The following is a 16,714-nucleotide window of genomic DNA, read 5'->3' as shown; positions in this document are numbered from 1 at the left end:
AGACTTGCCACTCAGTGCCCCGTACGGATACAGCAAGCACAACTGGTCCGCTACGCGCATTGGCGAAAGGATGCCTGTATTAGCGTCATATTGTGGAGCGCCAAGTACTTACATGTAATACTGTACTTGTATGCGCCCGAACTTTTGCCGTCATCGACCCGAACACGTGCACCGCCGACTCTATCCGCAAAGGGACGAAGGCCGCTAGGCCACCATTGTGGCTGGTAATATATTTACCTGGTGTGCCACACCCGATCGACCCGGTTGAAGGAATACCCGCCTGCATCTACTTGCACAACTACTTACTCCCATCATTCGCGTCGGCGCAAGGTGCTTACTGATGCAGGTCTGATGAAAGGAACGATGGTCAAGGCCTCGTACTTGTACGGACATCTTGCATCTCGTGTGACGTTGCTTCGTTCCCGACAACGACGACGGCCATACCCATGATATGCACATCTAGCCCTATCTTGTCCATTGTCCCCCACGCGCTTTCCGCCACCAAGTTGCATGCATGCAAAACCCCCTCATTCTAGTTGGCGCTGCGCAGAAATGTGAGCAGAAAGCAGACGGCGGCGGCTCGAACAAGCGAATAATGGGACGAGACATCGCATCGTCCACGCCAAGTGGTGTCCGTTTAGGGGAGAACCCTGACTGATCCTGCTTCAGCTCATACGCCGTTGTCGCGCAGATCGTCCCCCGCACGGAGACCACCCATTATCGAACCCGTCAGTACCTACGGCGACAGCCTGCAGGTTGTCATTCGGTGTACTTACCCTTCGCACCACGGACTGCTTGGTACGGAACGGAAGGGGCGACAGCAGGTACTCCGTAAGTACGGACCACTACAATGCTGTAGGTTCCTCCTTAAGACATACATACCTGCATACTGAATACTATGACCATGAAACAAGTACGAGCTTGTATTACAGTACTCAGTATTACTATAAAAACGGCCAAAAATATGATCCATACTGGCTGCTGAACATGCATTATCGAATATGTACTGTAAGTACAAGTACATGTACTGTGCGGAGCAAGTACTCACTCGAGTAATAATTACTTACTGTACTTACTTATACCGACTGCTATTGCACGTCGAGTCAGACAAGGGACCAAAAAAACATACAACAGCCGGTGTTCGCTGATCGTCACCGACTCAACTACTAATCTGCCGGTCAGTGGCTTGACGTGCGGAGAGCAGACGGGATCCAGTATTTTCCACTGCCTATGGTCGTATGTGGTCATGAAAGGAATAATGCAGCTTATAATGTTAACGGTCAAAATATCATTCAAACGACAGCACATGTAAGCAAGTACTGTACTTGCCGCAAACAGCGGCTGCACACATACTTACTTACGATGTACGGAGTACTGTATGTATCATTAATTATTAGTATACAGCACATAACTTCCATGAACACTCCTAAGTATTACCAAGTACGGTATTTCCAGAACCCGCACCCCTTTATCCGGTCACGGCGATCCATCAATTGGCCATTACTGGGCAAGCCACCACAAATGCCGCTTTGCCCTCCTTCGTTCCATCGTACCTGACCAGTGACGATTCTCCATTCCCGGCCTGCCTCTGCCTACGTACAACTTATGTCTTTTTCTTGGCCTTGAATTTTGCCTACTGCGTGAAATGCACAGCTCATTGAAGATTAACTCGGCCATGAGAGTCGAACTTGTACTTACTCACACAATACATCGCGGCCGAGCCCCCAACACATTTGTGCGCATGCACACACAGGCAAGAACGCTGGAGAAACCAAGGTGAATCGCTTCCGGCTTCTCCTTTCTGTCCGCATGTACACATACCTCTCAAGCCATCACACGTCTGTCTGCCCACACCAAGTGTGACGTACAATATACTTATGTAAGGAGTACATACACTTATATATACAGTAAGCAAATATATTTATGTACTCCGTACAAGTAGGCGTATTAAGTACAGTACAGTAAGTACTTATGCATACTTAAGTATGTGCGTGCGAGTTCGTGGAAGGTCGGGTGAGCGCACAAGCTTGTGCACTAGCGTTCATTGACATTCTTGTACGTGTACGCACGGAGTCCACTATTCAGCGTCAGGTCACAAGCAGCGCGGGAACAGCTGTCGATTTTGGATATTCTTTGCCGCCATGACATAACTTACTAGTACGAAGTACTACTCACTGTCAGTTCAGCCCCCCCCCCCCCCCCAAAGCAAATGAACATTAGGTGCAGACAAAGGTGCGCACCGTCGGGACACCGCCTTCCCCATTGGGCATTGCCAAGCAGGCTGAGATGGTGGGGTCATGCCGCCTTGCATCGGTCCGCCGTTGGCCGCGAACGACCAGGTGCTTCCCCTGGACCTCCATAAGTTCTTAAGTATTAGTTGTACTTACTCCGTACTCCGTACAAGCACTTCGTACAAGCACTCCGTAAGTATTACAACTGTTGATTTTTTAGTACTCCGGGAACTCCGGACAGAACAAAGTACGAAGTCCAAGTAGCACTCGTTGACGTTGTAAAGCCTGTACTTACTTACTTAGAGGTACACCGCAATAATACTCTGTTGCACCAAACCAGCCACAAAAAGTGGGCGCCACAGTCAATGTGGACTTGGTAGGTGCTATATGCGATATACTCCATAGCCAACCGGTTTGACCTATCGAGCACAAGATGTGCCGCATTTAACGAGATTAGGGAGTACGCAGGTGCCTCAAGTATTCGCCAGAATTGCAGATGGAAAACCCCGTTGTGTCGGCCGGCATCCAGGAAGTACCATCCTCACCGATTGCCTGCGCATATGTTTCGCCTTTTGCAGCACAGGCGAGAGCTCGGCGGGAAGGAGTATAGGGATGCTGCTTGAGGAGAAGAGTACGATGATGTGTATGTACACTACTATATGTCTATCATTCCGTACAATTATACAATGGGACGCCGAAGCATCCGTGACCATCCTTATTAAGCATACAATGGCGCATCCACGACGCTCGCTACTTCTCCATCTCGTGTGTCCACAGCATCGGGCCCATGCAAATGTTTTCCCTTGCGTAGGAGCGATACCTATCCAAAACATCCGTCGTTTTCATGCCTCCGTTGTCGGCCTCGGCCACTTGGTTCGCGTAGCTGTAGTGGGCGACAACGCCCCTGCCGTCGGCGACAGCGTCTAAAGAGTGTCAGCACCAGTCAGCGCCTCCGGAGGAAAGCCGTCTTATGAGTGAGGAGGGTGAGGAGGGTATAAGAACGCACGTCGTCCGAGCTTCTTGGTCATATCTACAGTAAAGTAGCCTTCATCGTCCCAGGTAATAGGTTTTACTGCATTAATATCTCGGCCCATTATCGCAATAAACTGTATACTTGCCCGCTGGTACTGAAAATCCCATACCTGGAATTTGTACCGCCATAGCTCGTTCTTCTCAAGATTCTCCTGCAGGCTATAGTGTTGCTGTGCGCCCATTTGCCACATGGACATACCACGTCCGAAGGGGTCGTACTGATTCTGGGCAATGGGCGTCTTGTCGAGCAGCTCGTCGGCATGGCCGCTCGCTGTCGTTACTGGGAGCCAACGGTGCTTCCTCTGGTGGGCCGAATTCCAGCTCGTTGCAACCTCGGGCCCAAAGGTCCCATTCCAGGCTGGCAGACGGGAGGGGCGCCAGTCGATACTGCTGCCATCCTCGCCCGCCAGGTACTCCCGGTCCAACTCCGGTAGGTACGGCTTCACGGCACCAAGGTTAGCATGAACCCAGCTGAGGAGGGGATGGTTAATAACATTGGCCGAGACGAGAAAGTGATCGGGGTAGGCGAGCTTGGTTTGGACGATAGAACTAATTGCTGCATCCTCAATAAAAATCTACCAAGCTGGTTGGTAAGAATGCGAGGTATAAGTAAAGCATAATAAAAGAGCAGAAGGGGAAGATGGCGAAGTGGATGGGGGGGGGGGAGCAGACGCAGGAACAGGAGCAGCAGATGACGTACAATGTCGTCGTCAATCTTGATATACATGATATCGTCCTCGACGTTTGCGTACGCGCTTCCGTAGCCGCCGTTGTCCAGGTCGACGTCTTGGGCGGCGTAGTCGGCTTCGCTCTCGAGTATCTTGTCGAGCAAGGCAAGATCAGTCGGGTCGGTAGTGCGTTTGAGCCAAATAACGCTATCGAGCAAGCCGCCATTCTTGGCCAAGTTGCGCTGCCGTCATTGTTAGCAGGCCGGACGCAGGGCATTTGGGGATGTGGTGCGACAGCATATCGGCGAGGGCGGGGCTATTAGTGAGGAAGATCGATCGGGGAGGGAGCGGGTTGCCAAACCTTAAGATAGCAATCCAGGATGGAGACGGTTTGGCGGCGGCCGAAGAAGACGAGGCCAACGATTTTCGGCATGTCCAATGGCTTCGACCAGTCGGAGCCGGCTGGGGACATGGTCCTGCTCGTCCGGGCCGGACCGAGACGGAGACGCATACGCAATAGGGAAATCAGCGTCGAGCTCTCATCGTGTCCCTGCCGCTGGATGGCCGGCCCGTAGAATGTGCTGAGGTGGCGACCGCAGAGGAGCAGCACCAGCAGGGCGGCGGCGGTGGTGGCGAGAACGAAGCGCGAGGACACCCCGTTGCGCAACATGATGATGGTAAGGTGCACCTGCCAACGCACCTGCACAGTCAGTCGCATGCAGACCAGACAAGCGCACGGATGGACGCACAAACGAGGAGGGAGGTAGGCGTCGGTGCCGCATTTGTATTTATTTCATCACGGGCCCAAGCATCGCACCATGCGCGCCATAACTGGGCCCTACGCCCAGCACCTCTCTTTTTAGCCTCCTCCCCTGGCTGGAACTCGAGCGTCATCCTCGGTGGGCACGGCCACTGCGGTTGAAAGACGTCGCCTGCTTGGGCACCTGGCGCCGTGGCGATGGCATGTTGCGAGCCTCCGAACCGGTGCGCCACCAGCCGCTGCTGGGGCCCAGGTGGAGGGAGCCATCCTCCGTCGCTTGCCTCTGGCTTGCTCGTGGGAGACGATTAAAGGCACCAAGAAAGCACCCAGACGGCAGCCGTCGACCTTGTTGCGACCGACGGCGCTACGCAAGTGCAGGGTCGGCTAACTAGCAGCTCGAACTCGCGTCGCTGCTTGCGTCATCCCCATTCTCCCTTTCGTTCTTGACGCCTCGGACGAACGGTCGGCGGCCGCGCTGCCTTGCATCGCAGGCTCGAGGATGCAGGGGCCGAGACAATATCGCATCTCGCACGAGACATGCATGGCTCCAAGACATGCCAGCGACATGGTCGCCGTGATGTGCAGCAGTTGCACCGTAGCCTGCAGGCGAATGACGGATACGAATACTTACTTTCGCCCAACGTCCCCGCCCCCAGCGTTGCACGCTACGCCGTTGCGACCATGAACGCATGCCCCCCCCGACACGGCTCGCAGGCCAAGGAGCGGTTGGCATTGACCGCGGGGTTGGCAGAAGTGAAGCGGCGCGGAGGACGAGCACGGGAATTTCGCACGAGAATTATACGTATCGTACAGCATCCGTTGCGTTGTCATTCAAATCGGCCGATGAGACAAGCGCTTGTGGTAATATCACTAGCATTACTTCATTGCTCAGTGCGTTCACGCAAGGTACGATACCAATACTGCACATGCACTCCTACCGGCGCTACTACTGTACAAGTACGGAATAATATAAGTAGTATCAACACTTCCGCACGTACGACACATGTCACTGTCATTTTACAGTCCGTGTCCGCAAGAGGTATACTGTTGTGTTCTCCATCCGTACTCCGTAATTACAGTCACTTTGTCAAGTGACGATTCAGTTTACTTACTTAAGTACTTAGCCTTTCCCACCCCACTATGCCTAGGACTAACACGGTACGAGCTACTGGCATTTAATTGCAAGAAAGTGCCAGAACCCGCCGCTTCCGCTTTGATCGAGCGGCGAACACGTGCATCGTCGACTCGTTCGCAATGGGACGACGGCCTCGAAGCCACCATCGGTAGTTCGCCGCCTGGCCAGCCGCCCATGGGCCCCACGGCACATTCGCAGAAGCCTGTGGCTGCTTCCGCTCCTTCACCTCTCCTTGATCATGCCGAGGCATGGTGATGCTGGGAACGACGGTTGTGGCCTCGCACGAACAACTTGTATCGGTTGAGGCCTTGCTTCATTCTTGACCATGACGACGACTACGACGACGACGATATGCCCACCTAACCCTATCTTGTCCGTTGTCTACCACGAGCTTCCGCCACGAGCTTGTGTACATACTAAGGTCCGCTGATGCTAGGCGGCGCTGCGACGACGCGGACGATGAAACGAGACATCGCATCCTCCACGCCGAGTGGCATCCGTTCAGAGGGGAGTCCTGGCCGGCGCTCGTATTCTCGTTATCGGCCCCCACGCCGTTGTCGCACAGGTCGTGCGTCCCCCGCATCGAGCTCGTCCCATAATCGAAATTGCACAACCTCCAGGCTGTTGCTCACTGTTCCCTCCGCACCCCGCACTGCTTCGCACGGGAGTGAAGGTAGTCTGCGGCGTGCAGTTGAATCGGGAAACGGAGTACGAGAATATGAAGTGGGTATGAATTTGTCCTGCGAATGCTCGTCCTGTGGCTCCATGGAGCTCACATGTGCAAGGCCATTCTCCATCATGGACGCCCCGTGTCCGTTGCCGCATCCCGTTATCCGGCCACCGCGATCCATTGTTTGGCCATCGCCTGCCAGGTCGCTGCTGCTTCGCTTGCACTCCTGCTTCGATCCGTCGTGGCTGACTAGTGACGGCTGCCCATTCCCGACCTGCCTATGCCTACGTAATGCCTTGTTCTTGGCCTTGGATAATTCCTGTTGCGTGGAATGCACGATTTTGGCCTCCGGCTCCGACGAGCTCGTCCAAGAAAAGCTCGCAGGCGGCAATTAAAATACGTACTCGGCATGGAGAGAACAGCGCGGCCGAGTTCCTGTGACACATTGTGTATGCACTTACCGGCAGGTAAATGGGGAGATCTAATCATGTACGATATGTATGTGCGTCTGTATGTACGTTTTTGCGTGCACGTTTGTATGTAAGTATGCATGCAGGTGTGCGTGTGGATTCGTGTGCGCGTGCTTGTGCACAAGCGTTCATGTACTTCCGTTACGTTGGTGTCTATCGTGGGTTCGAAGCGTAGATGCCTGTTCTACATGCATGACATGAACGACAAGCAGGCGCAAGAGTAGTTGTACTACCTACATAATGTCTGTTGACATGACGCCCACGAGTCGAGTGGATTCCGGCTTTCGTGGTCCATCTCCATCCCGAAATACCAAAGCACCCACCTACCATCACGTAGTCGCATGCAGTGCACACGAACCACATGCAACCCCCCCCCCCAACCCCCCTGCTCCGCTGCGCTCCACTACGCCCTCCTCTTTCCCTTGTTCTTCTTCCGTGCCACCTCGCCGGCCCACGCGTCCTCGAACAACGTCTTCTTCTGCGACAGCTCGCCGGCCCGAATCCCGAGCCGGCGCACGATCTGGAAGGCACCCGTGCCGACGCCCATCGTCTGTCCCATGATGATGCACTCGCTGACGCCCTCGATCTGGTCCGTCTTCATCCCTGCCGCGGCGTCGAACAGGTGATCCGGCGTCTTCTCAAACGACGCGAGCTGCAGCACGCTGTCCCTCATCTTCGAGAGGCCGAATCGCGTGATGCCCAAGACCTCGCCCTTGTACGTCATCACGTCCGCGAGGAGCTGCATGTGGCGCGGGTCGATGCCCATGTCGCCCATCACCTCGCCGATCTCGTCGGCGATCGTCGTCCGGGCCGCCTCGATGCCCAGCACGTCGCGGCACTCGATCACGTTGTTGGACCGCGTCTTCGTCCCGATGACGCCTTCCGTCGTCATGCACTCCCGCAGGCCGTAGCCTTCCACCAGCACCGTGTGCGTGTTCTGCTCCGACGTCTGGATGATCGCTCGCGTCGCCTCCGGGTACCCCGACACCGGCACGTTCGGCAACACGCGCCGTAGGAAGTTGGCTCGCAGCAGCATGTCTCCTCTGTCGTCCGTCGTCTTGCGCGACGTCGTCCTCTTCGCCGGCATGTCGCTCGCGTCCCGCACCCGGATGACGATCCTGTCCCCGAAGATGGACAGGTCGTCGCGCCCGAGCTTCAGCTTCCGCTGCTTGCAGATGGCCTCGGCGATGTCGTAGACGCCGATGCCCAGGTGCATGTCCGCGAGGGCGGCCCGGTCGATCTGGAGGACGACGTTGCCCTCGTCCGCCCGCCACTCGTCCTCGACAAAGTGCAGCACGTCCGAGACGTACGTCTTCTCGATCCGCGCCTTGACCACCTTCGCCACCTCGATCTGCTCGTTGTTCAGGAGCGGGCACGTGATGACGGGCGTGCTGATGTTCTTGGACGCGTTGATGATTTCCTTGATGCGGGGCACGCCCTGCGTGATGCTCATGCCCGCGACGCCGGCGAAATGGAACGTCTTGAGCGTCATCTGCGTGCCGGGCTCGCCGATCGACTGCGCGCCGACGGCGCCGACGGCGTGCCCGGGCTCGACGTGTGCCTTCTTGTACTTCTCCAGGCACATCTTGATGAAGAGCCGCAGCGTCGTCGTCGTCACCTTGGCCGTCCTGTCCGCGTGCGCCTGCGCTTCGGGCCGGAGTGCCCGGCCGCCCTCGAAGCCCGCCAGCGCCCGGACCCGCTCGAGCTTCGAGGCGAGACCCTCGACGTGGCCCTCGATCGTCTTGAGAAATCTTCGCGCGCTCTCGTGCTCGTCGATGCCATGGTCCGTCTGGTCGTCGTACGCGAGCGCTTCGCCAAGCAAGCTGCGCCTCGGCAGCTGCCTGCGCTCCACCTCGAGCATGGAATCGCAAAACGTTCGGATCTCGTCCGGCGTCATCGCCGCTTCCTCGTTGTCCCACGTCAAGTTTTCCGCGTGGCTCCACGTGCGCAGGAAGTGGACGGGCTCGGCCGTGCCCTCCATGTCGACCGGATCCAGCTTGTCGGCTCCAAACTGGAACTGCACGATGCCGCCGCCCGACGTCCTCACCGTGTCGTCGTACTGCGTCGAGAGGTCTTCCAGAGACTTCATCAGCCTTCGCGACATGTAGCCCGTCTCGGCCGTCTTGACGGCCGTGTCGACAAGGCCTTCGCGGCCGGAAATGGCGTGGAAGAGGAACTCGGTCGGGAGCAGACCGTTGTAGAAACTGTTCTTGACGAAGCCCTTGGAGGGCGGCTGACGCGCGTTCTTGTGAAAGTGCGGCAGGCTGCGGTCCTGGAAACCATCGGGCACTCGCTGGCCGCCAATGATTTGCTGCCCGACGCACGCGACCATCTGCGCGACGTTGATGTCCGAGCCCTTCGATCCGGACTTGGCCATGATCAGGGGGGCATTGTTGCGGCTGAGCGTGTCGACGCAGTACGTACCGGCCTGCTGTCGAACCTTGCTCAGGATACCCGAGATCAAGTTCTCGAGCGTCTGCTCCATGTTGCAGCCTGCCGCCTTCTCGAGCTTCCCCTGCTTGAAGGTCTCAATGAGATCGTCGCACTGCTTGTAGGCCGTCGTCACGAGGCCCTCTTTTTCGGCGTTGAGAGAGGCCGTCGGGAAGACGTCGCCGACGCCGATGGAGAAGCCCCGGTTCGTCAGCTGTCTCGCGCACAGCTTTGCGAGCCGCGTCATGGCGACTACGGCTTCGTCGGGACCGAAATCACGGAGAATGACGTAGAAGATGGAATCCTTCTTTCCGGATCCGACCGTCGACTTGTCCATGCGACCGCACATTACCTCCGAGTTTCGGACGACGAGCCAGCCATCATTCGGATCCATGTCGGGGCATTGACCGGGACGTGCCTTGTACGCTCGGCACTTGGCATCAAGGTTGACCTTGACGGGCGAGTTCTTGTTCGGTCGCATGAGTATGCTGAAGACCTGCTTGCCCGTCCAGAGGGATTGAGGGGCGATGATGGCCGGCGGGGGGATGTCGACGGGCGTCTTGCCATCCATCATGTGCATGCAAATGTAGGAAAACGTTTTCCGGTCGAAGAAGCGGTCCTTGCTGCTTAGCAGGAAGGCGGCGGTGATGAAATCCTGGGTGGCGGCAATGATCGGCTCGCCGTTCTTGGGCGTGGCAAGGTTGTGCTTGACACCCATGAGGTTGATGGCCTCCGCTCTGGCTTCCTCCGTCTGCGGCACGTGAAGGTTCATCTCGTCTCCGTCGAAATCGGCATTGTAAGGACCGCAGACGCATTCGTTCAGCCGAAAGGTCCTCCAGGGCCGAACCTTGACCAGGTGGCTCATGATGCTGAGCTTGTGAAGGGACGGTTGACGGTTGAAGAGGACAACATCGTTGTCTTCCAGATGGCGCTCGACGATGTCCCCGATGGCGAGGTGGCGGGCGTGAATGGATCTATCGCCAAACTTGAGACTGAACTTGGAATGCCCGTCCTCCTCCTTCTTCAACACCGTCTGGGCGCCGGGCCATGTGTCGCAGCCGTTCAGGACGCACTGTCGGAGCTTTTCAATGTTCTGACGGTTCACCCGTTCGGGATACGTCAGGTTTTTCGCCACGAGAATGGGGACGGCAACCTGGTCGATGTTCAGGTTGGGATCGGGAGAGATGACGGTACGGCCGGAGAAATCGACTCGCTTTCCCGACAGGTTGCCGCGGAAGCGACCCTGCTTACCCTTCAGGCGCTGACAGAAGCCGCGGGTAGACTTGCCGAAGCCAGGCTGCTGGAGGCCTGGGACATCGCTGTTGACGTACATGGCGATCTGCGTCTGCAGATACTCCCACTGTTCCATGATCGTTTGGATGGGTGAGCCTTTCTGCAGCGCCGAGCGAATCATGCCGCTGACCCAAACGATGTCGGCAAGCTTTGTCGTGATGTCGTCTTCCGTGCTCGCGTTGTCCTGCGCCACGGACGGTCGAATGCACACGGGCGGGGCAGGGACAAACTGCCAGATGAACATTTCCGGCCGACCCTCGGCGGGATCGAGTCCGAGTAGCTCGCAGTCGGTCGGACTTATGAGCTTGAAGAGGTTGAGAACTCGCAGGGGGTTGAGGTCCTCCAGCGCTTTTCGCAGATGCTTCTCGAGTTCAGGGTTCTCCCGCTTCGCATCGTTGAACGAGTTGTCAAACTTGATCTTGGCCTCGGGCGGCACTTTTTTCACGGCAGTCGACTTGTTGTAGGCAACAAACTTATCGTGACAGAGCTTGAGAACACCAATCTTGCGGATTTGGCCGTTGATGGAGTTGCAGTAGGGGCAGGTCTTGCACTTGCGGCATTGCTCGTTGATGCGTTTGCAAATCTGCGTTCGCCGGAGGTTGTCGAGGAAGGGCCGTCGCAGTTCTTTCAGAAACGACCGTCTATCGTCCTCAATGAGCAAAACCCGTCCACAGTCCTGTATACCTTTGTCAGAATTTGCCCTTTGTTCTCTTGCATGTTGCTCGAGCATTTTCGGGGTACGTTCAAGAGGGCACTGACCTTGCAAATGTTCTGAAGGATGGACATGACGAAGCGTAGATAACCGATGTGAAATGCCGGTAGCGGCAGCCTCACATGGCCGAAGTGGCCTGTGCAGTTCTGCAGAGCGTCTTGGCAGGTCGCGCATTTTCCAATCTTGCTTGAAGTTCCCTGAAGCCTGTCAGATCTCATCCCATCCCAGGTCGTAGGTCAAGTCGTACCAGTCGAGGGTCCAAGGGGCCGTGGCGGTAGGGCGCCCGGTTATTCTCAATGTCGTACAGCAGCCGGTCGGAGACTTCGAGGACAGCCTGGTTGGCGATATCCTGGTTGGACCTGGGGCGACGCAGGTTAGCCCATGGAACTTTTGCACCTCGCATGGCGTAGCTCAGTCCATCCACTCTGTTCGCCCCCACCACAGGTCGCAGGCTCGAGGTCTTAAGGGCTCATGGGCTTGAGGGTTCGCGGAGGTACGCACTGGATGCCAAACTTGATGCCTCGAAACCGCTTGGGCAGCTTGTCGACAAGCTGCTGCTTGACAGCGCCCTCGGTAGAGTTGGCCATGTTGTTGATGGCTCGAAAGACCAACGGCGGCCAGTCACGTTTAGGGTCTGTGCCGCTGGTGCTCGTGCCGGTGCTGTGACGTGCTGTCGAATGCGCGCGGTTATAGGTGCAAGGATCGTAAACCCGCCGCTCGCAATCGTTGCTTGACCAACTCGGCCAACATGACAGGTTTTCGAACCCCCTACCCGCACGGGAATTATATGCGGAAGATACAACGGCGAGCGAGATCCGATGCCGTGAGCGATATGAGGTGACGCGCGATGACCTGGGAGATATGCAACGATGTGTGTAGCGGTGCCTGCAGACATGAAGCAACTCGATACAAAATTTCTACGAACTTGGGTCGATTCAAAATGTACATTTTCTCCCGTACCCGGTCAATTGTGAGCCACACCGAGAGCGGTGAGAGCTGGGGTGGGGTTGTCTTCTCCACCCAATATGCGAGGTTCCCACACTACGCCATTTGGAGTAATACTTACTGTTCGACGGAGTACTCTTACTACATACAGTGTGCAGTTCTCCGTACGGAGCACTGTTAGATATATTAATTTCCGTGCAAGCACCTGTGCAGTACGTATGTTGCAGTATCAGCAGGTGCCAGCAGTCCGACATTCCGACACTCCGATAATATGATACTCCGCACTTCCTGTGAGTATTATGAAGCATTGAGCTGCATGGGAGCACATTTATTCTAGCTACTCGTATGTATGTACGTGCACTTCGCAACCCTGCCAAAGCCCACGTCATCGAATCCTGGCGGAGGCGCGACTTATAACGAATCGAACAATCACGACCACTTCAATGGCACCGTAGACGGCTTGTGCCACCGAAATGGTGACAGATTATCTATACGATCTAAGCGAACTTCCCCTGAAATCTATTGGTAGCATGAGAATGTAGAGCAATCAACCCTCCCCGGCCCTCAATTTACATGTACTCATCCCCCTTTGCGGCGATACGATTCCAGTCTACGGAGCTTTCACCTGGCCTACCTGGCATGCTCCTTTCCCATACGGTGCTTTGACACGATTAGAAAGTAGTTGTGAAAGCATGAAGTGGCTGACATCCTCATCAGCCCAATAACCCATGTGGGATGCAATCGTGTTGATAGGGTTGAAGTCGTATGCGCTCCTATCAGTCGTCGTTAGTCATCGTATTTTGTGCCTTCAATGTGACCAAGGTGCAACATACTCCTGAATAGAATAATCAACACGTCCGTTACGGTTCAAGGCTCGCAGCTTGGTCTCCTCCGCAAGAAGTTTGTTCGCCCTGGTGCCCTCCTCGATCGGGTTGTACGCTCCCTTGTCCTTTCGCAGCGACCCTTGATTCTTCTGAAATGCCGAATACAATGTCTCAATCTCGTCTCCGGCAAGCCTCGGGTTCTGTTGCTGTTGACCTGTCGCCGACGAGTCTGGCAACGCCCACTTCCGTTCTTCAGACCTGCCATCGGAACCTTTGCTCACATCCTCTGGATTTTTTTCTTTCGCTCTCTCGCCAGCCGCCAGCCTCGCCACATCCTCGCTTGTGAGACCAAGATTGCGGCTGAGGACATTGTTTGTGAAACCCGTGCTGAGGCTGGACCAGAAGCCGGTGACGCTTTGCCCGACCTTTGTTCCGATCCCCGTCAAACTCGGCGGCGCGACGCTCTCGAAGATGCTTTTCTTCGTATATGGCAACGGTTGCGGCTTCAACGCGGCCATGGCAGGGGATATCAGGGGTTCTATGCGGTAGCTTACGGGATCCGAGGGGTGAAATATGTTGAACAACTGGGCAACTTTGGGGGAGGATATCGTATAGGGCAGCCCGCTCACAGAAGAAAATTTGTTGCCGTCACTCGTCGATGCGGCGAGGAAAGGATCACCGGTCTCTTCGAGGCATAACGGGCTCTCAGAAGGAATGGCATGAGGTGTGTGTCGAGCGGCAATGGTTCTGGTAGGTGTCGTCAGCACATCGGCACCAGAGTTGCAAAAATGGTTGGTTTGGGATGACAAGAAGGACGAGTAGCCTGAAGGGGAAAGACGAAGAAAAAAACATACCGTCCTTTGAGCATTTGAAACAGGCCAACGGGTGATCCTAGACAAAAGTAGTCGTCCACGTTGAAGTCAAACTGCAACTCATGGTCCTTCAACGTACTCTCCGGCCGGCTCGGGGACGGCCAGAACCGAAGCGGGTTTCTGTCCTCCTGGTGCTCCCGTTGCCGACACAGAACGTCAAAGAAGATGGCAGAACCTAAGGAGTGGCCGGCTAGGTGGACTCTACCATTGAACTCCGGGTTTCTCTCTCGAAACTGTCTCAGAATGCGGTTTGCCTCGGCGACAACGACTCTTGAGATTTCCTCTCGATACGAACTCTGGTAGAGAAGAACATCGAGGGCAAGATCGGCGATGAGGGATCTCGCAAAGGCCATGCCTTCAACAGTTATGTCTTCAAGAGATGGGTCTAACCTGGTTAGAAAGTGGTTGGGGTAGCTTGAAACATCAGCTGGAAGGTGCTCACAATCGTCTTCCGCTCCACTCGCGTCACTCGGGTCATGCTCTCGTTTCCCTTGGCGCTGCCTCGGAAACTCAATGAGATGCCTCCAGCACACTGGCAAAACCTGAACACGGCAGTTTCCATGACCCGCCTCCAACTCGGAGTTCAACACTTTTAGATCGTTCGACTGTGCATAGACAGCCTTGATCGTCTTGCGCAGTATGTTGACATCGTGGACAAAATTTATGCTCTCCATCCTAGGGCGTGTTAGCGAAGAACAGTTTCGGTTGCCATGTCAACATACCGAAGCCCAAGTCGCTGGCCAATGCCATGTGTTACGAGAATGAGATGCTCTATCTCTCTTCCTTGAGTTTCACCCGCCTCCACATTGTAATCGTCTTGTATCTCTTGCTCGTCTCGCTTCCGAATTTCCTCGTCCGTCTCCGCTATGGATTTGCCCTCGCCCTCGAGCAGTGACGATATTTGCCTCTGAAGCAATGCTTGCCGAGACTGAGAATCCGTAGACATTGAGCGACCAAGGCTGGTGGCAGCTTCACGGCTCGAATCCTCTGGCTCTTCATATGCAACGTTCTGTTGTTGCTCATCTCGACCAGAGGTCTCACGCGTCGACAATAGGGAAATGTTTTCCTTCTCCTTCTCCTTCTCCTGCTCCTTCACCCTGTCCTTTTTCTTGTCCTTGTCCTTGTCCTCGTCCTTCTCTTTCTCTTTTTCTTTCTCTTTATCCTTCTCCTTCACCTTATTAGGTTCTGTAAAGCCTCGGATCAACTTGACGCCGCTCAAGTAGCCACCACCTGCAAACCGTTCGTACACTGAGGTGGTAACCCATGACATGATGCCATCAGTGGACAGCCAAGCGGTACTCGCGTCTGGATACGTAGCCACATTGTTCATATACGGGCCAAACAATCGGTAAGACTGTGGTTGCGGTGCTTGCGGGGGGTTAGTGGTGCTGGAGGTTGTCGTGGTAGCGCTCTTGTTGGGCGGCGAAAGGGTAGCACTCGATGCTTCTGCACTTTCTCCCTGCTTCTCCGTGACTTTTTCTTTCGAAGAATTGGTAGAGACTGCTTTTGCGGCCGACGGGCTTCGTGACCTCGCAGGGCTTTGCCATGGCTTCATTTTGAGGTAGCCCTCTTCCAACTGAGCGGCGAGGTTCTCCTCGCAAGGCCTTAGATTCGAGCCCTCTTGAAAGAACCAAGAGCCACGGCGAACATCATATACGGGACCTAGCCAGTACGCTGGAGCCAGCTCTCGGTCCTCGATATTGACGTCGAAGAGGAAATCCTCGTTCACCGGAACACGGGCACCCTTGGCGGCTGGCCTGTTTGGCGTCGTGCTAGATCTTGGTGTAGCATTGTTACCATTTGGGCCCCCCACATGGGCCATCTGAAATCGCAATTCATGGTTGTCCTCTGCTGCTTCCAGCAGTCGCTGATATCGGCCTTCAAGTCTGCGTGAATCCGAGGTCGAAAAGGCCGTGTACTTTTTGGCTTGCGCCGCCGGCTTGGCGTCTTTGAGGGCTTCTTCACGACCCTTTATGTGTTGGGGCTTTCGCTTTGGTACCTGTTGCATTGATCAGCGTTGTTACGGGAGAGAAGAACAAGTAGGGCAGTGAGATGGTACATCAACCGCATGAAACCACTGAACATTCAGCGGCGGTGCGTCCTTTGGGTATGTCCTGAAGCTTTGTCCATACAGCGCCGTTTTGATATGATCTTCTGGAGCTGCTTCTGGAGCTGGAGCACGAGCCTCATCGTCCTTATTGTTGTCCCGGGTCGGCGTTGTGGACCTGGAACCCGCCCACGGGTTGATCGAATCAACGGCAGAGCTCAGGTACGACATTTCGGCCTTCTTGACGTCGCTCGTAGAAGGCATTGCCCTCGCATAAATTGATAGCCATGCAAATGCCGAGCAAGGCTTGCGTCGTGAACGAAGGCAGTTCAGCACCAAGCAGTGTGCGGACGGCGCTGCGCACTGGCGAGGGGATCGGAGCGCCAACGTGGATTCAACTGCCCGCCGCCAAGAGTGCGGGTTTTCACGGTCGAAATCGGTTCGAAAACGAATGTGTTTTGCAATCCAGACAGGGCGGGAGTTGAGCGCAAGTGGTAACGTAGGCAAAGGGTTGCAGGAACCTGGAGGAGAAAATGCTATGCTCGTTCGATGAAAGTATTGCCTTCACATCCGTTATCGTAGCGGGCTAGACTGGGGGGTGATGGCGTTAGCACGGGACCTCGGC

The 16,714-nt window shown here is 55.5% G+C and overlaps 2 protein-coding genes and 1 non-coding gene across 3 annotated transcripts; all 3 read right to left on the bottom strand.

Annotated features, from left to right (window-relative positions):
* Nucleotides 1-1,122: 1,122 nt before the first annotated feature.
* Nucleotides 1,123-1,238, bottom strand: DCS_r9. The gene has a single exon (XR_005881894.1). It is a non-coding gene; the product is annotated as a 5S ribosomal RNA (ribosomal RNA).
* Nucleotides 1,239-2,981: 1,743 nt separating this feature from the next.
* DCS_05069 (uncharacterized protein) lies at nucleotides 2,982-4,601 on the bottom strand (the record flags this gene model as incomplete). The annotated part of the gene is made up of 4 exons (XM_040802375.1): nucleotides 2,982-3,154; nucleotides 3,238-3,838; nucleotides 3,964-4,173; nucleotides 4,293-4,601. 4 exons carry the CDS (start codon nucleotides 4,599-4,601, stop codon nucleotides 2,982-2,984), a joined length of 1,293 nt encoding a protein of 430 aa, XP_040657408.1.
* A 2,768-nt stretch (nucleotides 4,602-7,369) lies between these two features.
* Nucleotides 7,370-16,353, bottom strand: DCS_05068 (uncharacterized protein; the record flags this gene model as incomplete). Its single annotated transcript, XM_040802374.1, has 10 exons — nucleotides 7,370-11,365; nucleotides 11,449-11,598; nucleotides 11,649-11,760; nucleotides 11,903-12,061; nucleotides 13,003-13,119; nucleotides 13,180-13,917; nucleotides 14,025-14,427; nucleotides 14,485-14,717; nucleotides 14,765-16,041; nucleotides 16,102-16,353. The coding sequence occupies 10 exons, from the start codon at nucleotides 16,351-16,353 to the stop codon at nucleotides 7,370-7,372; spliced, it is 7,437 nt and encodes a 2,478-aa protein (XP_040657407.1).
* Nucleotides 16,354-16,714: the final 361 nt, after the last annotated feature.

Source organism: Drechmeria coniospora, chromosome 02 (assembly GCF_001625195.1).
Source record: "Drechmeria coniospora strain ARSEF 6962 chromosome 02, whole genome shotgun sequence".
Lineage (NCBI taxonomy): Eukaryota > Fungi > Ascomycota > Sordariomycetes > Hypocreales > Ophiocordycipitaceae > Drechmeria > Drechmeria coniospora.
Note: the sequence above shows the minus strand (reverse complement) of the source record. Positions and strands in the feature narration are given on the sequence as shown.